The 23,782-nt window shown below is 60.0% G+C and overlaps 2 protein-coding genes across 2 annotated transcripts; one reads left to right on the forward strand and one right to left on the reverse strand.

Annotated features, from left to right (window-relative positions):
• Window positions 1-251: 251 nt before the first annotated feature.
• On the reverse strand, window positions 252-6,617 carry TRMT61A (tRNA methyltransferase 61A). Its single transcript, XM_040256847.1, has 4 exons — window positions 6,525-6,617; window positions 5,594-5,955; window positions 3,005-3,271; window positions 252-1,367 (listed from the first exon to the last, which is right to left on the reverse strand). Exons 2-4 carry the CDS (start codon window positions 5,922-5,924, stop codon window positions 1,108-1,110), a joined length of 858 nt encoding a protein of 285 aa, XP_040112781.1. The 5' UTR covers window positions 5,925-5,955; window positions 6,525-6,617; the 3' UTR covers window positions 252-1,107.
• A 4,950-nt stretch (window positions 6,618-11,567) lies between these two features.
• Window positions 11,568-14,727, forward strand: CKB (creatine kinase B). The gene is given in 8 exon segments (XM_040256848.1): window positions 11,568-11,635; window positions 11,937-12,141; window positions 12,325-12,488; window positions 12,491-12,689; window positions 12,994-13,165; window positions 13,768-13,891; window positions 14,069-14,258; window positions 14,340-14,727. Coding segments are annotated over 7 exon segments (1,221 nt in total). The 5' UTR covers window positions 11,568-11,635; window positions 11,937-11,948; the 3' UTR covers window positions 14,519-14,727.
• Window positions 14,728-23,782: the final 9,055 nt, after the last annotated feature.

Below are 23,782 nucleotides of genomic sequence, written 5' to 3' on the forward strand. Positions count from 1 at the left end.
GGAGCGCTCTCTCCCTTCCCCCACCCCCACTCCGGGAACAAGCGGCCCTCTCTGCAGCCGGATGGGGGTGGCCACACACTGGCCCCTTTGTCCACCATGTCCCAGGCCATTGTCCTGGAGTCCGCAGCCCTGTGGCGGTGGCCCTGGGAGAGGAAGGAGCAGGGGCCGGGCGGCCGTGTGGCGCGGTCCAGCTGGACGCTGCTGTGGGGAGTGGAGGCCCGGCTCCGAGGCACCAGGGGACCAGTCATTGGGCGGGGCCGACAGCGTTTATTTCTCCGCCGCGCGAGGTTGGGCAGCAGCCCCAGGCCAGCACGGGTCCCTGGGGCTCTTGTGCCAACACAGGGTGACCGAGGCTCCTGCCGGCGGGCTGAGACCAGAGCAGGCACCCAGGCCCTTTGTGAAACAGGGTGCAGGGGGAGGCCAACATGGAACTGGAGGGTGGGCAGGGCGGGGCAGAGCTCAAGTCAGACCCCGGGGCCGCTCCGGGCAGGCACACAGACCAGCTCTAACACCGCCACCGCCAGGAGGCAGGCCCAAGTCCGGCTCTGCTCTCCGCCATGTGACGCTGTCTTCTCACGGATCCGCACCCGAGGCTCTGGCCGGGCCTCGGAGGCGGCGCTTCCTGGGTGGAGAAGCCAGGTGGTGGGTGTGGCCTGCCAGGAGGGAACCTGGGCATAAGGCCGGTGCAGTGCCCAGCAGAGGGGTCAGGCCTGAGGCCACCTCTCTGCTGGCAGCCGGGCGGTGGGGGTCCTGGGCCCAAGGCCACCGTCCCGGGCCTCCTCCTCCACCCTCCCTGTTTGGGGCCACGTGCCCACCCGGAGGAGCCTGCGGCAGTGAAGACCGCGAGGCCACGAACTGGCAGGGCGGGCACGCTGACCCCGAGGGGCCACAGGTGGGAGCGCTCCCCGCCAGGGCCGCGATGCTGCACACGGCGGCAGGCCCCCCACCCGTCACCCCGCCAGCCGTCCGGGGAGTCCCCCTCGCCCCACCCTCCCCGCTGCCAGTCCACTTCTAAACACCAGCCCCGGCAGGCGGCCGCTGACCATACAAGGCAGTCTCTGGCCCGAGCTTCACCTCCCAGCTCCCCGGAGCTCCGGGCGTGGTTCCCTAGCCCGGAGTCTTGGTGGCGAAGGTCAGGTAGCCGGTGTGGCCCACGGTTTCCTTCATGGGCGTGCCGCTGCGGAAGGGGCCGGCGTCGGGGCCGGGGCTGGCCCCCAGGTCGGGCGCGGGCAGGCTGATGGTGCGCACGTTGTAGACCTGCGGCAGCACCTCCAGGGTGCTCAGCTCCGAGAAGCCGCAGGCCGCCAGCGCCTGGCACGTGCGCTGCACCTGCTCGATGCAGGGTGAGAAGGAGCAGAAGCGCCCACCTGCGCGGGGGATGGGGTGGGGGTGGGAAGCAAGAGGCCGGGTCAGAGGGCGGGCCCCCAAGCCCCACCCCCAGCCACCCCAGGGCCCACCCCCACCCCCCGCCCTCGCCGGCGGCGCTCTGCCCAGGGGTCTGTGGACCGCAGTGCAGAGGAAATGCAGCCCGGCCCCTTCAGGAGTGGGTGTTGGGAGAGACGCCTGGAACCCCGCTCTGGGCTCCGAGGACGGCCAAGCCCTCCGGCCATGAGAAGCCGTGGAAGGGGCCGCCAGCGGGCACGGCCACCCCGACCCCCACTGGCAGGCGAGGGCTGGGGCCAGGGTGGAGTCTCCACACGGCAGCTGCTGGAGCGCTGAGCCCAGAACAGCTCCAGCCACAAGGAGTGCCTGGGGCGGGGGCTGCTGTCACAGAAAATTAGAGGCTGTGGAGGCTTCTGCAACTGGAGGTGCCTACAGAGCCAGCCCTAGGCTCAGTGATGATGGTTGGGGGCGGGGCGGGAGCCCTTCCTGCCTGCAGTCTCCCCCAGCCGGGCCCAGGCCCATCCCAGATCCCCCCTGCAGCGCAGGGGCGGGGAAGCCAGGCTGGGGGAGGGGAGGTGCCCGGGGACAGCCCTGAAAGGTCCCTGAGGCCTGGTCATCTCAGCCTCGGCAGGGAGGCCTGGGCTCCGAGGCAGAGTTGAGGTCAAGCTGGAGGGCACAGGGTCACCTCGGGGAGCCCGGCCCCTGTGTGCACAGCCGAGGTGGCCCCACCGGGTAAGGCCGAGCCCCGGGGGCTGCACTGAGCGGCGCCGGGCTCACGCAGGCAGGCGAGCCCTGGAGAACGGCCAGACCATGAGGAAGTCGGGAGCCTCTGGGCCAGAACAAGCAGATGCAGAGAGCGGGGCTCAGTGGGACGGAGGGGCCAGGACAACACATGCGGGGCTCCCGGGCCAGGGACCGCCTGCGCTCAGCCCAGGCCGTGTGCCCGGCTCTGGCCTCGCGGGGTCCCCAGGGCAGGAGGGACCTGTGGGTGTCAGGGGCCAAGCAGAAGGGGTGGGGGTGGGGGAGCTGGTGCTCCCCGGCCACCCTGGCACAGACCAAGGACACCGGAGTCCAACGCCAGTGGGCAGGGGACCCACTAGGACCCACCGGCCAAGCATCGTCGTTCAGAGGGGCGGGCCATCCCTGGGGGCACCCGGCTTCCCCCTCCCGCTGCTCTGCTCAGCGGGGAGGAGGCAGGGGGGCCTGGCTGCCAGAGCCAGCAACTTCTCCAGAAAAGGGAAAAACCCAGGGCCTCGCCAGCGCCTCCTGGCTCAGAGCCGACCTCCCCGCCTCTGCACCCAACATCTTCCCTAAAAGGGGTGCATTCGCCTGGCTTGCGGCTGGTGGGGAGAGGAGACTCTGCGGGGACTGGCTGGGGTGAGGGGCTGACCTCTGACCTCCAGCATGCTCCACCTCTCACTCAGGCAGGGCTGTGAGGACATTCCCCAGGGACCTTAGACATCGCCCACCTTGGGGTGGGAGCGGGCCAAGCCAAGGGCCAGGGGCCCAGCTGAGCCCCATGCTCCCCAGTCCTGACTCCTCCAACCACCCCCAAACCTCCCCGGGCCACTGTGACCCAGCCCGACCCCCTGACCCTCCCATTCCCAGAAGCCCAGCTCACCTTCGACCTTGAGGGCATCCCAGGCATGCCCCACGGCCTCCCAAGGCGAGGGGATGTCCAGGAAGACGGCGTCCGCCACGTGGCTCACGCCGAAGCCGCTGCGGCACACGTCCTGGTTCAGCACGGTCACCCAGCGGCCCACACGGTGCTCCTGGAACTCCTCCCGTGCCCTCGCCGCCCGCTGCTGGTGGAACTCCACCGTGTATAGGTGCCCCGTGGGCGCGATGGTGCGGATGATGGCGTGGGACACAGAGCCGCTGCCGGTGCCTGGCCGGGCGGGGCGGGAGTCAGGCGGGAAACGAGCCCACCTTCACCCTGGGGAGACCCACCAGGGCCCACGAGCTCAGCCGAGCCCGGGGTTATCAGCAGGCACCAGTCCGGAGCTCCCCGTGGGGTCCTGGGACACAGGGACTGTCCCAGGTGGGGATGGGGGAGCTGCCTGACTATTGATCTGGTGCAGGTCCTGCTGGGCGGGGGGCAGCCCTGCCCACCCCAGCTCTGGAGCAAACCCTGCTGCCCAGACCGGGGGCCCCAACAGGGATCCTGAGAGGGGCGAGACTGCCCCAGGGCCCTGCAGGGTCTGTGCAGAGCAGACCAAGAGGCTTGCCCTGCCGCACACGGTGGCTGGGCCCGAGGGATGGGGGTCGGTCCGTCTTCCTGCCCCCATTCTGCTCCCGCCACATGGGAGCTCTGCCCTCACCCTGAGTGAGCGCACAGCACCGTGACACGGTGACCAACATGCCCATGTCATCGCCCCTGTCTTCCTCCAGCCTCAGGCTGCCCTCCTGTTTGCCATCTTGTCCTGCAGTGCCGGGGGGGCCCCCTAGTCTCTCGTCACCCCCCATGACCTCCCCACCCCTCATGGCTCCAGGTGCCAAGCTTGATGGAGATACTCTGTGTCCACTGCACACTGCCCACCTCCCCGGTGACAGCAAACAGAGCCTAGCATTTACGAGTGCAGAGCTGGAGCGATCCAGCCCCAGTCCACTCCCTGCCAAGCCTCTGTACCCAGTGACCAGGGCGGTGACCGCCCAGCCAGACGCCACGGAGCCGCCCCCGCCCCCACTGGCACCTCCTCCCCCATCTCTCTAGGAGGTGCTTCTCCCCAGCTGCCCACAGCTCCCACCTAGGCGCCCCCGCCCCCGCTACAGCCCCCGAGCCCTGCCCTCAGGCCTGCTGCCACAGCTGCCGGTTCTCTGCAGCCTCCGTCAGACCAGGCCTCTGCTCCACGGCCAAGTCAGAGTCCTCGTGACCCCTGGCAGTGTGCACTTCCTCCCTGACCTCCTTCCTGCTCCTGCCACCCTGGCCTCCTCGACGGTCCCCCACGCAGGGTCTCTGCGAGGCTCTCCCTCAGGGTGACCCCAGCCCGCGGCTCTTCATGGCTCCCCATCAGGTCCTCCCTGACTGCCCAGCCAGAGGGACACCTCTCAGTCACCCTCAAAAGCGCAGCCCCCAGTCCGCAGTAACACTGAGACGGTCATGCTGGGCCCACTGTCTGTCCCCTTCGAGAAGCAGAAACCCGGCCTGACTTGTCGTGGCTCTACCCACTGTTCCCAGAAGGGGAGCTGGCACCTCAGAGGAGCCCGGAAACCCGCTCACTGACCATGCTTTTCAGTTGAGTGGAGCCAGGCCCTGGCTGTGGATGCCTCGTGCCCAGGGGTGGGGGTGGGGAGCAGCAGGGGACGAACTGGCCCTGAATCCTGTCCACCCCCAGCTCCCCTGGTGCTGAGCGGCCGGCCCCTGCCCAGCCCCCACCCACTCTCTGAACCCACTCACGGCTCAGATTCTGCATCTGACTCTCCCCATTTCAAAGTGATCGGCTGGGCAAAAGCAACCATCCCATCGTCTGCATGGAGAAATCGAGGCCCAAAGACGGAAGAGATGGCCTGAAGCCTCCAAAAGCTGGCAGCAGTGCTGCTGGGAACTCTTCATGAGCCTGGAGCACAGGGGCCTGGGGCGTGCGGAACATTCTGGAAATCCAGGCACAGCTGGGCCTGGCTGCTCTTGGCCAGGCTGCAAGCTTCGGTCCCCAGTACGTGTTTGTGCACACGCACACATGCAGAGTCTGGGAATATCTGGCTTCAGGTACTTCCATCTGCACCCCAGGCCTGGCCTCAGTGATGAAGGCGCTGGCCTGGGATGAGCACAAGGCAGGCTCTTCCCACAGTGAGCGCCCTGGAGCAGCCCTGGCCAGAAAGAGGCGATTCTCAGCCCTGGGCCTCGGCTCCCATTCGCAGCAGTGAGGGACTGCTAGGCCAGGCACCCCTGCCCTTCTGTCAGCACCTTGGTCAGCGTCGAGCAGCATTCACCACCCCTTCCCCACCTCAGACAGGAAGGCTTCCCCCTGGGTGCCCGCTCCTCCTGCAAGCTATCCTCGGTCAGGTCCCATCAAGTCTCACCGGAGGACAGCACCAGTCTCCTAAACCAGCTTCCCTGTGTCTGTCCCCCTCGCTGCGGTGAGCCCCCCAGAAAGACCCTGTAGAAACATGGTGAGTAACTGTGCCTCTGCCTGGGAAGGGCAGGCTGAGGCTGCCTGGACACTGGGTCTAACCTCCGCCGTCACGAACAGAGGCAGCCTGCGGAACTCACCGGATTCACAGACCACGGAGCCAGGCCGAAGCTCCAGCATCATGGTGAGCAGGGCGATGTCGGTGGAGTAGAGGATCTGGGTGCGGTGCGGCAGGTTCAGTGTCCAGAGCTCCGGCGTGGGGTGCAGCACGTACACCCAGCCTCCTCGGCCGCAGGTCACCTTGGAGCCGAAGGGGCGGCCAATGAGGTCTACTGAGTGCCGCAGGACGCCGTGCCGGGTCTGGGTCTGGGCCCCCCGCTGCACGCGCACGGCCACCATCGCGCCATGGCCCAGGGACAGGATGGCTGTGTCACCCTCTTTGATCAGCTCCTCGTAGGCCACGAAGCTCATTTGTGCTGCTGGTGCAGCAGGTGCTGGGGACCTGGGAGGTGTGTGGGCATGAACGTGTAAGGGGCCAGGAGGTGGTACTGTGCCCCTGGCATCCAGGGAGAAAGCCCTTCTTGGTCTGGTCCTAAGACGAGAGCCATCAGCCCAAACCTCAGACGGAGAGACTGAGGCCGGGTCCCAGGATTCCCACAAAGTAAGGGCCTGACCCTCTCCCTCGGCATCCTTCTCTGGGAGCTTGGCTCCCGTTCTCTAGCTGTGAGACGAGAGAGGGACCACACGGGGCGGGGAGGGGGGGGGGCCCGCGAGGTCGCCTCCAGGCCAGGCAGAATCCCCCCTCTTCACCCTCCCCCTGAGGGGCTCCTGGGCAGACGGGTGACGGGGCGATGCAAATGCACGGGTCCCCAAGCGGAGGCTAGGGCCGTGCAGCAGGCAGTAAACAGCAACATCGGCCTGGCTTGCGTAGAGGCCGGGGGCGGCGGCTCAGGCCAGGCCGGCAACAGGGCTGGGCGCGGCCATGGGGGGTTGCCAGGACGTGCAGGGCCTGCCGGGGAGACGCCCCCCACACTACCCACGCTCTGCCACCGTAGCCCCGCCGAGCCTCACCGGCGACGCTCGTCGGCCTCCGAATCCCGGAGGCGCCGCACGTGGCTTCGCGTCGCCGCGGCTTCCGCCTCCGGCTGGGGCGCGGCGCCCGCTGATGACGTCATGGTACTCCGCCCCCCGGCGCGCGCGGGGGTTCCTGGGAGAGGGGGCGGGGTCTCGGGAGCGCGCGCCGCCCGTCCTCGCGTCCGGGGCGCGCTCTCGGTCGGCTTGTCCGGGTGCCGCCTGCTCGCGCCCAAGACCACCGAGAGATCCGGTAGCCCGGCCCCAAGCTGCCGCGGTCTCCTCTGCGGTCGCGGGCGTGACTGGTGAAACTCCAGAAAATGGAGCTGCAGAGGAGCGGGTGGTCCCACAAGGCTTTGGCGGGAGGCAACCTGAGCTGCAGGGGACGGTGGCCAGAAGAGGCCTTAGACCCAGGCCTGGCCGCTCCTGAAACGGGCACGTTCTCCGGAGTGCGGAAGCCGCTTCCGGGACAGAGCGAGCCCTGCGTCCCCTCCTGGAACCCAGGGTGCGCTGAGCACTGGACGCACGGGGCTCCTCTTGGGGCCGGGTCAGTGAGGACAAGAGCGGCCTGAGCGGGGGAGGGCCAGCTGGAGGGCCCGGCAGAAACGGGGAAGCTGCAGCCCTGTTGTGTCTCAGCGAGGCTGAATCAGAGCCAGGCTCTGGGCGGACAGTGTGTGCGGGGGAGGGGCACGGGCACAGGGACCGTTTTCCTCCAGTGCGCATGTCCCCGTGCGCCAGGCCTTATCTGATGGAGACCCCAGTCCACCTAGCCAGGCTGGGGCCTGAGCCCCAACTCAGAGCCAGCTAGCATGACCCTTGGCCACGCTTCCCAGGCCCAGGCTGCTCCATCCTGGACATCTGGGCGTGGCCAGGCCCTGCGGAACCAGTCCCTTCCCAGAGCCCTGCCAACTTGTGGGGCGCTGAACTCTTCCCTCCTCTGGGGCCAGGGCTGGTGAGGGTGTCTGCGGACTGCAGAATCCATGATGGAGACCCAGGTGCCTTAGCCCCTCCATGACCCTTCCCTGACTGGGCCTGGGTCTTGGAACCCCAGGAGAGAAAGGTGAGGGCCTTTAGTGACCTCCCATTCTCTGTGGGGCCAGTGCTCTGGCCACCAGCTGCTTGTGTGGCTATATAACAGCCTTGCCTCCTCCTCTCGGACAACCCAACTCCATCTACAGCTCACCAACCTTTGTTCCAGGTGACTTTGCACCCGCCTGAATCATCCCTTAATTGCTCTCCTGGGAGATAGCAACTTTCCACTTCTTGGGGGTTCCTCTTCCCCAGCCTCTCAGCTACTCAGAGGCTGAGTGCACACTAAGAGCCTAAATTAGGACTCAGTGACTACGCAGTGGTTTCCTGTGGTCCCAACTTCCCATCGCCTTTCTGTGGGGGACTGGTTGGCCAGCTTCTCCATTGCTCCTTCCTCCAGGCAGCCTTCCCAGGGCTGTCTGTCTTCTCTCTCTGAGTCTGCTCAGCCCTCAGCCTGAGTCCTCAAGCACCAATTGATTAGCCAGGTCAGGTGGGTACTTTGCCTAGGGCAGAGTTTATTTATTGCCCCCCCTCCTTAAAAAAATCTGATGCTGTGTAAGCCCAGTTAAGTGTCATCACTTTGAATCTTCCCCACAATCCTGTGAGAGAGGGACCATTTTACAAACTCAGAGAAGTCAAGTAATTTGCCTAAAATCACACAGCTAATGTGGCCAAAGTGGGATTGGGATTTAAAGCCAGTAAACTTGGCTTCAGAAAACCAAAGGCAGATTGGAAGAAAGGTGGGAACAGGCAGGAACAGACAGGGCCCTGGAGGAGAACAGGAGGCCGATGATGCCCCCTGGAGAGGGCCGTTCTGCTCTATCTCTGAGCCAAGGTCTCCTCTCCCCTGGCGGGCCGGCCTCCTGCCCCACCATACTCTGTGGCCTCAAGGCAGCCCCTGCCCCTTTTCTGACCCCAGCCAACTTCCCCTCTGGGCATTAGGAGGAAGTCCCAGCCCCTGCTTGGGGCCTGGCTCTCCTCCACCAGGCCCACTCTGTGCCTGCTGAGCAGGGCCGTGTCCTGTGGATGGAAGGCCGGGGACTCCGTTGAGGCTCCCCACCCCCTCCAGGGCCAGGTGGTTAATGTGTAACCAAGTGTGATTTCTGAGAAACCTGGACGGTAAACTGGCCGGATGATGTCACCTAGCTTCTTGCCCAGACGCTGCCAAACCGGCTCCTGTGGGCCCTGGGGAGACTGGAGGGTCCATAGGGGAGGGCTCGGTTAGCTGGGAGCAGCGTTCTTCCGCTGAGGTGGAGGCGGGTACAGTCCTGGGCCCCCCTCCTTGTTCCCTTGCTCAGTACTACCCAGGCTCCCAAGTGGCCACTGCCCGGTAGGGGCCTCACCCTGACTTTTGGGTCTAAAGGCCTCCAAGACCCCTCCTCTCTTCCCCCGTCACAGTTGCTGACCACATGTGTTGTCAGTCTGAGTCCAGCCCAGGTGTGGCCAGCTGGGGGTCTGCAGGGTGGGCCCTCGGTCAGGTTAGCACAGGGCCAGGCACTGCAGGATCACAGGGGGATTGCCAGACCTCAGACCTGGTTCCCCATCACCCACCCCATCTTCCCTTTGCTCATCTGCAAAACGAGGACAAAACACGCATCTCAGAAGGCTGAGACCTGCTGGAGCCCCAGGCAGGCCCTGGGCAAGACCCCAAGCCTCTGGTCTTCGCTTCTCTAGTGAGGACCTCGCTGGTGGAGGGAGAGGGGAATGGGGTCTTTCCCTGCCTCCGGCCCCCAAGTGGGTCAGGCCCTTGGTGGCCAGAAGGTGGGGGGTGGGGACCTTCTGAGAAGCTGCCGAGGCTACAAAGAGGAAGGAAGCCCTGAGCTCTCCCCGCCCCCAATCCCTGGGGTCTGAAAGTCAAGTAGGCCTCCGGGGCCAGCACTGTTTTCTAGAAACAGAAACTTGAGTCCATTAGGCCTTTGTCCGCCGGGATTTGGGAGGGCAGGTGCAGATATTTCTAAAATTAGGGAGAAGGGCAGCAGGGGGCACGGAACACAGGAATTTCAGGCTTAAAGGACACCTGTCTGGGCAGTCCAGAGCCATTTGTCTTTTTACCTTGCTTTGCTTTACGGGTCTAAAAAAATGCTGACTGGGAGCAGGTCAAAACACGCCAAATTGAGCAAGGGAAGAGGCAGGAGTCGTCCATGGTAACCGCGGGCCGCGCACAGAGGCAGAGGCAAAGGAACGTGCTCACCCCGTGCTCTGGCGCCCTCAGAGGCCCCAGCACACGGATCGCCGCTCGGCCCTGCCAGAGGCACCCGTCTCCTCCTGGTTCCTGACCGTATCTTGTTCCCTTGGCTGCTTGCTCCCAGCTGCCAAGCTCCCAGCCTTCCTCCAGCAGCAGCCCTGTGCCGTCCTGGAGGGATTTTGTTGAATAAACACATAGATAAGTGTTTCCCCCCTTCCTTGCTTTGTTCACAAAGCAACCATATGATGGACATTAACCATAAAAGTGCCAGTTCACCCTTTAAAAAAATATTTACTGATTTATTTTTGGCTGCCCTGGGTCTTTGTTGCTGCGCTCAGGCTTTCCCTAGTTGCGGTGAGCAGGGGTTGCTCTGTGCTGTGGCCTGTGGGCTTCTTCTGGCAGTGGCTTCTCTGCCCTCGGGGATCAGTAGTTATGGCGCACAGACTTGGCTGCCCCTTGGGCAGGTGGGGTCTTCCTGAACTAGAGCTCGAATCCCTGTCCCCAGCATTGGTCGCTGGACTTTCATCCACTGCATCACCAGGGAAGTCCCTAATTTACGCTTTTTAAAGCCGTGTAATATTCCACACTGGAGAGATGCCTTCCCTGCCCCCGGCCAGTCCCCAAGGGATGGGCGTCCGGTTACATGCAGGTTTGCTGGTGTTTGTTTCTCATACTAGAGAGGACTGGCCTATGTGCACAGAGAGATGAGACTATAGGCTGGATTCCTAGAAGTGGGATTGCCGGGTCATGGAGTACAAAGATTTTACATTTTAATAAATACTGCCAAATTACTTTCCAAAACTGATGTAGCACTTCACAATGGCAGGCAGCCTGTGAATGCCTACCTCCCCACATTCCAGCCCATAGCCAACACTGGCTGGTGGCAGTCTGGGGTGCTGGGGACAGTGGAAGGCATAGTCATTACTTTCACTTGTATGATTCTGATTTTCAGTGAGCTTTTTGTTTTTTAAAACTCACATGTGCTTATTGTTTGTGAGTATTTCCTCCAGCCTCTGCAGAGATTCTCTGAGGACGACCTTTGAGGTGGGGTGTGGAAATGGACTTGTCCCTGCAAGAGAGGGCCCAGGCCTGGGGTCTGGGGGCTTTGAGACTGTGCACTTCCCAGCAGGGCCGCAGTCAGTGTTCGCTCATCAACCAGGAGGGGCTGGGTCTCTGGCTCAGATGACCCCAAAGCCCGGGGACTTGCCCAAGGTCACGGCACCGAGGGTGCCGCCTGGCTGGGCCGCAGCCAGACTGCGCCTCCGGCGTGCCTTCGCTCTGCACCAAGATCGCCGGGGAGATGCCTGCGGGCACCTTGAAGAAGGTCGGCGGCTCGCCGCCAACTCAGACTGGGCGGGAGAAGGTTGGGGTGGGGTTGGCGGGGGGTTGTTGGGCGGCGGGGGGTGGTGGTATCTGCCGTGGAAGCTCGGGACAGCTCCCGCCTGGCCCGTCACTGCGACCACCGCGAGGACTAGCGGGAGGGGGAAAGGCAGGGACCGGGGCGCAGACCAGGCCGAGCGGTCTCAAGTGCCTGCCGGCTCTCCTGCCTCGGTTTCCCGCTCGGAGGCAGGCGTGGGTGTGGGGGAATCCGGAATGTCCGAGGGCCTGAGGTTCTGGCTTCGGGATCTTGCCGGGCGCGGGGTCCCGGCCAGGGGGTAGTCGTGGTGGGCTGCTTGGGGTGGGGTGGGGGGGCTCCGGGGGCAGAGGGTGGCGGACAAAGCGGCGGCACCACCCCGCAGCGCGACCCAATGGAATGAATGGGCTATAAATAGCGGCCAATGGGCGGCCTGCGTTGCGCCCCTTAAGAGCCGCGGGAGCGCGGAGCCGCCGCTGTTCGCCTGCGCCGCGCCCTGAGCTGCAGACAGACCTAGAGCCCCCGCCCCTGCCCGACTGCTCAGTAAGTGAGCCCGGGGGCCAGGGGTGAGGGGCGCGCGGGCACCGAGGCGGGGGTTGTGCATGCAGCTGGTGGCGAGGGCCAGGGCGTGGCGCGCTCCGGACCTCCCGGGGTCCGCCGCCTGGAGTGGGCGCGCCAGCTGGGCCGAGGGTCCTGGGCGCTGTGGTAGCCCCCTGCGTGTAAGCGCCGACCCCGCTGACCTTGACCGACACCGGGCTGACCGGAGCCCGGGGCCCTGGGTGGTTAGCAGGTCACCAGGAGGCCCAGAGCCTCGGGACCCGCTGACTCCCGCGTCTCCCCGCAGCCCGCCGCCGCCATGCCCTTCTCCAATAGCCACAACACGCTGAAGCTGCGCTTCCCGGCCGAAGACGAGTTCCCCGATCTCAGCGGCCACAACAACCACATGGCCAAGGTGCTGACCCCCGAGCTGTACGCCGAGCTGCGCGCTAAGAGCACCCCGAGCGGCTTCACGGTGGACGACGTCATCCAGACCGGCGTGGACAACCCAGGTACGCGCGCCTCAGTCCCGAGGTCAGGACAGGAGCCCGAGGCTGGGGCCCTGCGCCCCCGCTCCCTGGCTCCCCCCGGGCCAAGGTCCGGGCGCCCTCTTTGCGCGCATAAACTCCAGGGTCCTCGGCGGCTTGCTCGGGCCTGGCAGTGACGTCACTGTCCCCATTCCACGCTCCCCCCAGGCCACCCCTATATCATGACCGTGGGCTGTGTGGCTGGCGACGAGGAGTCGTACGACGTGTTCAAGGAGCTCTTTGACCCCATCATCGAGGACCGGCATGGAGGCTATAAGCCCACCGACGAGCACAAGACCGACCTCAACCCCGACAACCTGCAGGTGCGGGGTGGCCCGGGGCGAGGGGCCGGCTGGGTGGGGAGGGGTTGCCCAGCGCTCAGCCCTGCACGGCCCCCCAGGGCGGCGACGACCTGGATCCCAACTACGTGCTGAGCTCGCGGGTGCGCACGGGCCGCAGCATCCGCGGCTTCTGCCTCCCCCCGCACTGCAGCCGCGGGGAGCGCCGCGCCATCGAGAAGCTCGCCGTCGAAGGTAAGGGTCCGGCCCCTTGAACGGCGCTCTTCGGCCCCGGGCCCTGCCGGCCTGTTTACCAGTCACCCGAGCCGCCGCGCTCTTATCTATCCGTCGGCTCGGGTTTCCCGGAGGGACCGACGCCCAGCCCCGCGCCCACAGAGCCCTGGGGCCGGACGATGGTCGGCTTGGGCCGTGTCGCTCCGGAGCGGCCCGCCGCTCGGACCGGGAGGACTGACTGGGCTCCAGCCAGGCCGAGCCGGCATCCTCGGGGTGCGGGGTGGGGCAGGAGTCCCTCCGTCCTCCTGAGCGCGCTCCTCCGCAGCCCTGTCGAGCCTGGACGGTGACCTGGCGGGGAGGTACTATGCGCTCAAAAGCATGACGGAGGCGGAGCAGCAGCAGCTTATCGACGACCACTTCCTTTTCGATAAGCCCGTGTCGCCCCTGCTGCTGGCCTCGGGCATGGCCCGCGACTGGCCCGACGCCCGCGGCATCTGGTGCGTATCCCCGGCCTCCGCCCGCGCCGTACCGGAGGGAGGAGGGCGGCGCCGCGCGCCTCAGGTGGGTTTGGTGCCGGCCTCCTCGAAGACCTTGCCCGCGCAGGTGCGGAGGGCCCCGGGCGGGTGGGGCCGTCGTGTCGGCGTTCCTCCTCCCTCCGCCGCCTCCGGGAGCCGTGGCTCCTTGTTTGCTCTCTCCTTTCCCACCCGCCGCCCGCGGGGAGTCGGTCAGGTGCGGGGTGACGCAGATGCTTCCTCGAGTGGGGGTGGGGAGCAGGGCTCGCAGACCCCGGATAAAGCGACTCCCCGTGGGCGGGGCTGGGCCGGCTGCCTGTGCCCCTCACCCCCTAGGTGGGGACCACAGGGTACCTGACCGGCTAGCTGGGAAGCAGCTCAGGGCTTCGTGTGCCCTCTTTGAAGTGCCCTGTGTGCGCCCAGGGTGTTGATGGGGCTCGAGTCCTGATAGCAGCCCCCCGGCCCTAGGGACAGCTGGGGTGAGCACCTCAGCGACTTGGGAAGTGCCCCGGCTCTGGGGGCCTCGCGAGGTTTTGTTCCTGGATGTGTCCCTCGTCCAGGGAGACTTGACTGTGCCCCTCCCCCAGGCATAACGATAACAAGACCTTCCTGGTGTGGATCAACGAGGAAGACCATCTGCGGGTCATCTCCATGCAGAAGGGTGGCAACATGAAGGAGGTGTTCACGCGCTTCTGCAACGGCCTCACCCAGGTCAGGGCCAGGCCCCAGGGTTCAGGCAGAAATGGAGGTGCCCCATCACCCACCCCCCTGGGGAGCCTAGGTCTTTGTTGCCTCAGGGTCCTGTGGGAGGGGGCACTCCGGGTTCCAGCTGGTCCCCTGGGGGGGGTGGTCTCAGCCAGGCCTCCCCTCTCACACCTCCACTTCCAGATTGAAACGCTCTTCAAGTCTAAGAACTACGAGTTCATGTGGAACCCTCACCTGGGCTACATCCTCACCTGCCCGTCCAACCTGGGCACGGGGCTGCGGGCCGGGGTGCACATCAAGCTGCCCCACCTGGGCAAGCACGAGAAGTTCCCAGAGGTGCTCAAGCGGCTGCGGCTTCAGAAGCGAGGCACAGGTGAGTAGGGGGTGCCAGGCGGCAGCCCGCTCCCCTGGGGCCGCCCCCAACGCAGCCCCGCTGAGCTGGCTGTCTCTCCAGGCGGTGTGGACACGGCCGCCGTGGGTGGGGTCTTTGACGTCTCCAATGCGGACCGCCTGGGCTTCTCGGAGGTGGAGCTGGTGCAGATGGTGGTGGACGGCGTGAAGCTGCTCATCGAGATGGAGCAGCGGCTGGAGCAGGGCCAGGCCATCGATGACCTCATGCCGGCCCAGAAGTGAGGCCCTGGCCGCACCTGCCGCCTCCACCAGCTCCTCCGCTGCTTCCTAACTTATTGCCCAGGCCGTGCCCACCACGTGCCCCGGAGGCTCGCTGTGTGGTGGCTGAGCCCTTAACCTTGCTGTAGAGACTTCCGTCACCCTCGGTAGAGTTTATTTTTGTGATGGCTGAGATGTTGCTGATGCTGAAATAAACTAGGGTTTTGGTCTGCCCCAGGTCTGAGTGGTGCTTCCTCTTTCCAGGGCAGCTCAGGGCCCAGCACCCGGCTCTGAGGCCTGTCCTGTCCTGTCCCATCCGCCTCACTGTCAGCTGGGACCCTGCTGTGCCTCTGAGTCTATTCTGTGAACCTCCGCCCTCCTGCCTTGGCCCTCCCCGCAGGACCAGGTTGGGCTGCTGGCAGAGACCCAGCTTGAGCATCTAGACGATCTATTCGGGGGCCTGCGGGGTGGAGCCTGGCACTCCACTCAGCCCCGCCTGCAGCCTGGAGGAGCTCTGCATGCTGGGGGGAAGGGCAGGGGCCCAGAAATTTGGTACTTTTCCAGCTCCGCCCCCGAAAGCCATTTCCGCCTCTTCCAAGCCGCTTCTCCCTGCTGCCTCCCCCTCCCACTCCAACACCTACTCTATTTCCTAAATAATCTCTCTGCTCTGCTTCCTTCCCTTCCAGGCTCCCCAGGCCTAGCCCTCCCATCCCTCCCAGGGCCCCCGCAGTGCCCCCATCCTTGCAGCCTCCTCTCCAGGACCCTCCGTGCCCCAGTTCCTGGGTCTCCCATGACGGGCTCCCAAACGGAGGGGGTGGGCTGTTAGGGATAAGATCTTATGGTCTGTCTCCTGGCTGCTGGGGTCCTCACCCGCCGTCTCACTTGGGGGTCCCACCATGGGTGGGTGGGTGGGCACCTTACACAGGAGGAATGAGCCAGCTGCGCCCCTGGGCTTTGCTCCAGCTCCTCAGTTCACCGACAGTCTCCTGCCCCCTGCTGGCCAGGGCTGGCCCTGCGAAATCAGCCGCGCAGACCTGACCCTCCTGGGGTTACCCTACCACTGGGAGAAGCGAGTCCCGGGCTGGCAGTCATGCCCACCAAGAACCATGGGTTCTCGTGTCCCAGGGGGAGCTTGTCAATCTAGACTCCGGGGCCCAGGACGAGGAAGTTGGGAGGAGAGCTGTGGAGTCGGCATGCCCTGGCGTTCTCCTGGGTGGCCAGGCGGGTGTGAGGGGCTCATGCAGGCAGAGCCTTTGCCGGGAGAGGGGGCAGAGACTGTGTCTAAGAAGGCAAGCCCTCTGGCACACAAGGTGTCTCTGCACCATCCTGGGAGTCCCTGACTAGCCTGCAGGCCAGGGCCTAGTGCTGAGCTTGCCTTCTTGCCAATGAAGTTCCAGGTCAGGGGCACGTATCAGGCAGGACTCCTCTTTTCTCAGCTACCTTTTCAGCTACGATCCCCCTCCAGCAAGTGGGGGCTAAGCCAGGCCAGGCAGTACTTTGTAGACTGTGATTCAAAGCAGAAAGCACAGAAGTGCGCCCCTTTGGGAAGGCCTCTCCCTGCTGAGGGGGCTTGAGCAGCTCAGAAGAGGCAGTAGCAGGGTGGGAGGCCTCCCTGCTGGTCCAGGAGCTGCCAGGGTAGCTGTGTTCCCATCATCTGTGTGGCCAGCAGGCAGGGTTCCAGGCCCCTCTGCCTGTGTCCACCCTGGCCCCCTGCTTGTCCAGCCTCCCTCACCACCCGGGACTTGAGTCAGGGTGCAGGCTCAGGAATGACTGTGTATCTGAGGGGCCTGGCCTGGCAGGCACGTCGCTTCCCGATAAAGAGATGTCCCACACCTTCACCACCTAGACTGCCAGTGGGATGTGCCCCACACTAGCAGTGATCACACCAAAGGAGATGGAACTTCAAGTCACCCTGTGCGGGCGTATCACCAGGACAGCCGGGTGGGCAGGGCTTACAGTAAAGTCAACACCCTGGGAGCCTCGCCCTCGTGCCCACAGCTGGGGCAGGGCCCTCAGGAAATGGGTCAAGCTCCCTGGGACCCTGTAAGAAGTGTCTTCCGCAGGCTCAGGCTACCCTGACCGAAACCCACTGCTGCTCCCTGGGCCACTCGTTTTCTCACTTTTTACTGAACTTGAACTTGCAAACTGCACTATTTTTGGAACAAGACACAGCTGATGATACAACCCAGTGAGAGCACCTCTGCTCAGCCATCCGTGGACCCTTCAGCCAGAGTCCCTACAACCTCCCCCCACTTTACTCTGGATTCAAGAGACCTTTAAATGGGGCGATTTTAATATCCCTTGCAACTACGGTCAAACATGGCAAGTCTAAGAAATGCCCAGCCACATGGCAACACACACTGGCCCTCACTCAGAGCCTGGAGTGGAAGTCACCCGGGAGGGAGCACCAGACCCCGTCGCGCCGGCAGCGCAGCCAGGGCGCGGCCAGGACGCCCCCTCACCGCGATGCCAACAACAGCGGGCAGGAGGAGGGGGATGCTCGCTGTCGCCCGCCCCCAGATGCCAGCAGTATCGCTCACCCTGCTCGGGACAGTGGGCAGAAACTCACTCTCTAGGCACTGCCAAGTGTCCCCTGGGGGCCCAAATTGCCCTCAGCCCCTTCAATAACCACAGAGATAACGCACAAGAACGCACAGAGATAACGAAGAATGCAATCACTCAGAACAGGGGCGAGCTGGTCAGGACTCCAACAATAAAGGTCTGGCTACAAAACTGGGCCACCTCCCTCCCTCAGTGTGGCGCCACGCAGGCGAGAACTTGGTGAGCCGGCGACATGCTTAAAACAGAAGTGTAAAAGCAGGTTATAAAACAGCTTGTCCTTGTGGGATCCCACACAGATCACGGATGGAAAAATCCCGGAGAAGAGTAGTCGGCTGTGGGTGGCGGGGTAACAGGTGACTTCCTTCTTTATACTTTTCCAGATTTTCTACAGTGAACATGTATTTCTTATATAAATAGCTGAAAAAAAAAATTTTTTTTTGGAATGGTTTAAAATAAACGCTCTAAGGTGTCCTAGTTTGTGGGAGACTTGAGGCTTCTCTCCTGACTTCCTGGACTGTCTACTGGTCCCAGCCTCCTCGCCAGCACAGCCAGCAGGTGGGTGTTGCCTCACTTCTGCAGACAGGCAGCCTCCTTCACAAGGACCCTATACTATACTGAAGGGAGCTTGTCTCCTGCAGGGATCACTGCCTTAATGCGCTCCAGCCCCGCCCTTGGGCTCTGCTCCCTTCTTTTTGTTGTTTCAGTGATAAACTGTTAAGTCTCCTCCCTCTGGGTCTGAAGGATTTCGGCCCTGACTCTGGTCGCTTGTCCCCCTGACTGGCTCGTGATCCTTTCCTTGACTGATCCAAGGGGCCTCCTTAGGCTAACCAACCTGGCAGACTAGGAGATCATAGGGACCCCGTTGTTGACACTGGGAGAATGCCAGGACAAGTAAGTACCATCAGCCAGGACCCATCAGACCCCTGTCAAGCCATCCCAATAAAACACAGGAGCAACTCTAAGCATGCAGATGGACTCCCTGCTAGGATGCATATTATTAGCTAACGGGAAAATTTAGACCAATAGGGAAAAAAAGGATTAGGTCATTAAGTTATAATACCATCTTGCAGCTGGTCATATTTTATAAAAGAAAAGGCAAATGGGGAGGGGAGTCCCATCAAAGGTTCAAATGAAAGTCACTCAGTCGTGTTGGACTCCTATGGACTATGCAGTTTATGGAATTCTCCAGGCTAGAACACTGGAGTGGGTAGCCTATCCCTTCTCCAGTGGATCTTCCCAACCCAGGAATTGAACCGGGGTCTCCTGCATTGCAGGGGAATTCTTTACCAGCCATCAGGGAAGCAAGACCCTATTCCAAAATCCGAGTCTAGAGAACTGCTTGGCATGCCTGGCTCACACCCCGTCCTCCCACAGGAACCCCATGTTTTAGATGATCCCCTTATTGGTCAACCTCCCTGAGGTCCACAATTGGGAGCTCCTACGTATCCCAGTTTTGAAGGGGTGACAGTCTTCCAGACCATTTACCCCTAATGTATCATCTGGGGGGCTGGAGACCCCAGATTCCTATCAATAAGCTCATGGATATGGTCTTTGGGATATTTAACAGTATAGATAGCGTACAAGGGGCTACCCTGGTGGCTCAGATGGTAAAGAATCCACCTGCAAAGCAGATGTGGGTTCGATCCCTGGGTTGGGAAGATCCCCTGGAGAAGGGAATGGCAACCCACTCCAGTATTCCTGACGGAGAATTCCATGGCCAGATGAGATGGGCAGGCTACAGTCCATGGGGCTGCAAAGAGGTGGACATGACTATTTCTCTTTTTCTTTATAGGGGAGAAGAGACGAAAAGGATTCGGGGACAACATGAAAAAGCCTAATTACTGGCAGCAGCCTTAACCCTAGCACCACCTCAGGGTTACGCACCCTTGCGAAGACCCATGCTAAGGACAGGACCCAGGAAGCCTGGGTCAGAGGCACTCTCTCAGAGAAAACATGTCTTAAGTGTGGACAAGAGGGCCACTGGAAGCGTGACCGTCGCCAGTCCTGAAGGGATACTGGGGCTCTCAAACCAATGATGGCTGAGAGAACCAGAGGCTGACGGGGACGAGTGCTCCCTGTCTCCCAAAGAACACCTGGAGAAGCCTCCGGGGTTCATTTCTCTGGAAAAGCCTCAGGTAAGCCTTGACGTGGCTGGCAGATTTCTTAGCAGACTGACCGACCTCCCTCCCAACCCTGTAGGATGATGGGGACTGATGGAAAGCCCCAGACCAAGCACTGCTCCTGCCTGAGTGCACCGCCCCCCTTGCTGGGAATGGACTTGCTCACTAAATCCCAGGCAACAGTACAGTCCGGAGACCCTCAAAGAAAAGGCACCCACCAAGAAAAAGTTACTCCTGGGAACATGCTCAGTCCCAAGCGAGAGGTCTCCGTTCTATCCCATCCAAGTTGTCAAACTATGGGCTGCTGACCTGGTTCATGGTGCTGGAAGTAAAGGTGGCTTTCTTCTGCACCCAGACTCTCAACACCTCTTTGCCTTCAAGTGAACAGACCCAGACACTGCAGTGCCATGAACGCTTCCGCTCTGTGTGCTTATGAAACTCAAGCCAACGGTGCCCACAGGATACGAATGGAAACAAAAGTCTGGCAAAAAGTTGTCCTGGTACCTTTAAAAATGGGATTCCACAGGGCTATAGACAAGCCTCCTTAATCAAAGGCCAGACGGAGGGCCACACAAATTTGTAAAAAGATTACCAAAATGGGAGGCCAATGGTCTAAACTAGTAGTACTTGACAGGAATTTTGGGGAGGGCTTCCCCCCTAAGTTAAATGAGGAAAAGTGAAACATTCCAACATGGGTGAGCACGGGTGTGTCAGTCTCTCAATAGCATTGAGGTAGCCACCGAATTCTTTTTAAAAAAGAAAAACAAGATTGTCCTTGTTTAAAGTCTTCACAGAACTAGAGGTGTGGCTCTAAAAGAAATCCAAACCCCACCAATCCTTCACCACTCCCCAACCTTGCCTACTGTCTTAAAAAGTACTGAGATTAGAGAAAGGGGAAACCAAGTCGTCCTGGGAGGAACGCGCCTGTGCCTTCCAGACACAAAAGTCCTACCTGGGCTTCTCCAGGAACACTCACCTCTGCCATCTTTTTAAAATACAAAAAAGTGGAATCACTTGTTTGACTCAGCATGAATAGAATACCCTTGTGGCTCAGCTGGTAAAGAATCTGCCTGCAAAGTGAGAGACCTGGGTTCAACCCCTGTGTTGGGAAGATCCCCTGGAGGAGGGAAAGGCTACCCACTCCAGTATTCTGGCCTGGAGAATTTTTGTTAGGGCTACAGTCCAAGGGGTCACAGAGAGTCTGACATGACTGAGCGACCCTCACTTTCAGACTGAAGACACGCCTCGAGCAGCAGAGGCCTACGGCATGGCACAGGGCATTGCAGCCAACGCCTTCATCTGTTACTCGTCGCTCAGTCGTGTCGGATTCTTTGTGACCCCATGGACTGTAGCCCGCCAGGCCCCTCTGTTCATGGGGATTGTCCAACCCAACCCAATCCACTGGAGTGGCTTGCCATGCTCTCCTCCAGGGGATCTTCCTGACCCAGGGATCGAACCCAGGTCTCCCGCATTGCAGGTGGATTCTTTGTCATCTGAGCCACCAGGGAAGCCTAAGAATAGTGGAGTGGGTAGCCTAGCCCTTCTCCAGGGCATCTTCCCAACCCAGGAATCTAACCAGGGTCTCCTGCACTGCAGGCAGATTCTTTATCAGCTGAGCTACCAGGGAAGCCCCAGTATCTTGTAATAACCTACAATGGAAAATAATTTCAAAAATTAATATATGTATATAAGTGAATCACCAAAAAAATTCTACTTTTTGAAAATAAGTAATTACCTTTTTGCTAAGTTTTCTAAATGTCCTTTGGACATCCAATAACAAGGAGCGAGATACAACATTTTAAATATATTTGTGTAGGATGTAAGATTGATATGATTTTTGCTTTATCTATTTTTCTTTGTTGTTAAATGTCTAATGGTTTATGATGTCTATCTTCTCTGTGAATTGTACCTTTTATCATTAAAAATATTAATCTTTGTTTCATTAAAAATAATAAAATGCAAATTTTGAAAGAGGGAGTAAATAATTTGGAACAGGGACTTTTCCGATGGTCCAGTGGTCCAGAATCTGCCTTGCAAAGCAGGGGATACAGGTTTGATCCCTGATCAGGGAACTAAGATCTGACATGCCACAGAAAAATGAAGTTCCCACATCAAAACTAGAGCCTGTGTGTGGCAACAAAAGGTCCCACATGCTGCAACTAATAACCCATACAGACAGATTTTAATAAATTAATAATAATTTGGAACTTGTCAAGGAAAATAAAAATCTTAAGCATTTTCCATAAATATTGGTAGAAAGGGTTTAGCCAGTGAGACAAATAAGCTCGATTTGTTCCATCTGCCAGAAACTCAGTTTCAATCCAACCTCTTTTGCAGACTAATGGGTTTATACTGCTGTACCTGACTGATGGCTGAAATTTCAGAAGAGGAACTCGGGGGCCTCTATGTTTGCCTGTTCAAATGTATCTATATGTGTCTTGTAGATGTAATGCCAAAAATTAATTCGTAAAATTGACTTAAAGAAAATTAAATACTCAGAAAATAATCTGGCCAGAATGAACTTCAGTTTCACATCATCTGGAAAATATTTAGTACTAAACTTATGTCATCAATGTTACGTACCATGGTTTACTAGACCTTGTATCTATTGCTAATGGATCAGCAAGAAAAATAACATAGAAAAACTTTTAAGGAAAGCATGTGTTTTCAGTAAAAGAAGGTGTGAGGAATGAAAAAATACTGGAGAGTTATGTACAATCAGGATTTTCTAAGATTGGATTGGGTTCGGTTGGATTTCGGGAGGGCCCCTGAGGCATCCCGGAGAGAATGCTTAGCATTATTTAGCATGTTGGGAGTAACGTAGAGGAGCACCTGGATTCCTGTTAAAAGGGAACAAAGTCTTCCTGGAATGTCTTTTAACTTCCGACCAAGGACAGAATCCTTGCCCCCTCAAGTGGGAGTGCAGAGTCTCAGCCCCGGGACCACCAGGGGAGTCCTGGACCGCCTCTGGTAGCAGGTCCTGTGAGTGACCTGTGTCTGCTTTGAGATCTCGTCACTTTGTTGGTCACTCAGTCCTGTCCGACTCTGCGACCCCACGGACTGCAGCCCACCAGGCTCCTCTGTCCACGGAATTCTCCCGGCAAGAATACTGGAGTGGGTTGCCATTTCCTTCTCCAGGGGATCTTCCCAACCCAGGGACTGAACCCGGGCTGCCTGAATTGCAAGCAGATTCTTGACTGTCTGAGCCACCAGTGAAGCAAATAGTGTAATGGGAGGGAAAGAGGCAGGGCACACTTTTTGAAAGAATGACATAGCCCAAGGACACAACATAAGCCAATTAGAATCAAAAGGGACCAAGACTAGACAAGACTAGACCTCAATCCTCAGTCAACTAGTGAAACGACACACCCAGAGGTGCCATGACAGTCCCCGTGAAGTCAAGTTGCTCAGTGGTGTCTGACTCTTCGCTACTCCATTGGAGTATAGCCCACCAGGCTCCTCTGTCCACGGAATTCTCCGGGCAAGAATACTGGAGTGGGTTGCCATTTCCTTCTCCAGGGGATCTTCCCAACCCAGGGATCGAACCCAGGTCTCCCACATTGCAGGCATATGCTTTAACCGCTGAGCCACCAAGGAAGCCCAAACTATTTCACCTTTCCCTTCTGTCAAAAGATCAAGGAGTGGGCGGTTCCAGAAAAGAGAGTTCCAGAAAAACATCTACCTCTGCTTTATTGACTAAGCCAAAGTCTTTGACTGTGTGGATCACAACAAACTGTGGAAAATTCTTAAAGAGATGGGAATACCAGACCATCTTACCTGCCTCCTTAGAAATCTGTATGCAGGTCAAGAAGCAACAGTTAGGGCCAGATGTGGAACAGACTGGTTCCAAATCACTTGATGGCAAATAGATGGGAAACAATGGGAAAAGACTTTATTTCCTCTGGCTCCAAAATCACTGTGGATGGTGACTGCAGCCATGAAATTAAAAGACGTTTGCTCCTTGGAAGAAAAGCTATGACCCGCCTAGATAGCATACTAAAAAGTAGAGACATTACTTTGTCAACAAAGGTCCGTCTAGTCAAAGCTTTGGTTTTTCCAGTAGTCATGTATGGATGTGAGAGTTGGAATATAAAGAAAGCTGAGTGCGAAAGAATTGATGGTTTTGAACTGTGGTGCTGGAGAAGACTCTTGAGAGTCCCTTGGACTGCAAGGAGATCAAACCGGTCCATCCTAAAGGAGATCAGTCCAGAATATTCATTGGAAAGACTGATGTTGAAGCTGAAACTCCAATACTTTGGCCACCTGATGCGAAGAACTGACTCACTGGAAAAGACTGATGCTGGGAAAGATGGAAGGTGGGAGGAGAAGGGGACGACAGAGGATGAGACGGTTGGGTGGCAGCACGGACTCAATGGACACGAGTCTGAGCAAGCTCCGGGAGTTGGTGACGGACAGGGAGGCCTGGCGTGCTGCGTCCATGGGGTCGCAGAGTCAGACACGACTGAGCCACTGAACTGAATTGAACTGAACTGAACTGAGTGGGCGGTGGCCCAAATCCTGGTAATCTGCGCCCCTTCCACCAAACAGTTGGAATAATCCTCCCACTCATCAGCATACGAAGTTACCCAGCCTATACAAACTAACT

Source organism: Oryx dammah, unplaced genomic scaffold (assembly GCF_014754425.2).
Source record: "Oryx dammah isolate SB20612 unplaced genomic scaffold, SCBI_Odam_1.1 HiC_scaffold_16, whole genome shotgun sequence".
Lineage (NCBI taxonomy): Eukaryota > Metazoa > Chordata > Mammalia > Artiodactyla > Bovidae > Oryx > Oryx dammah.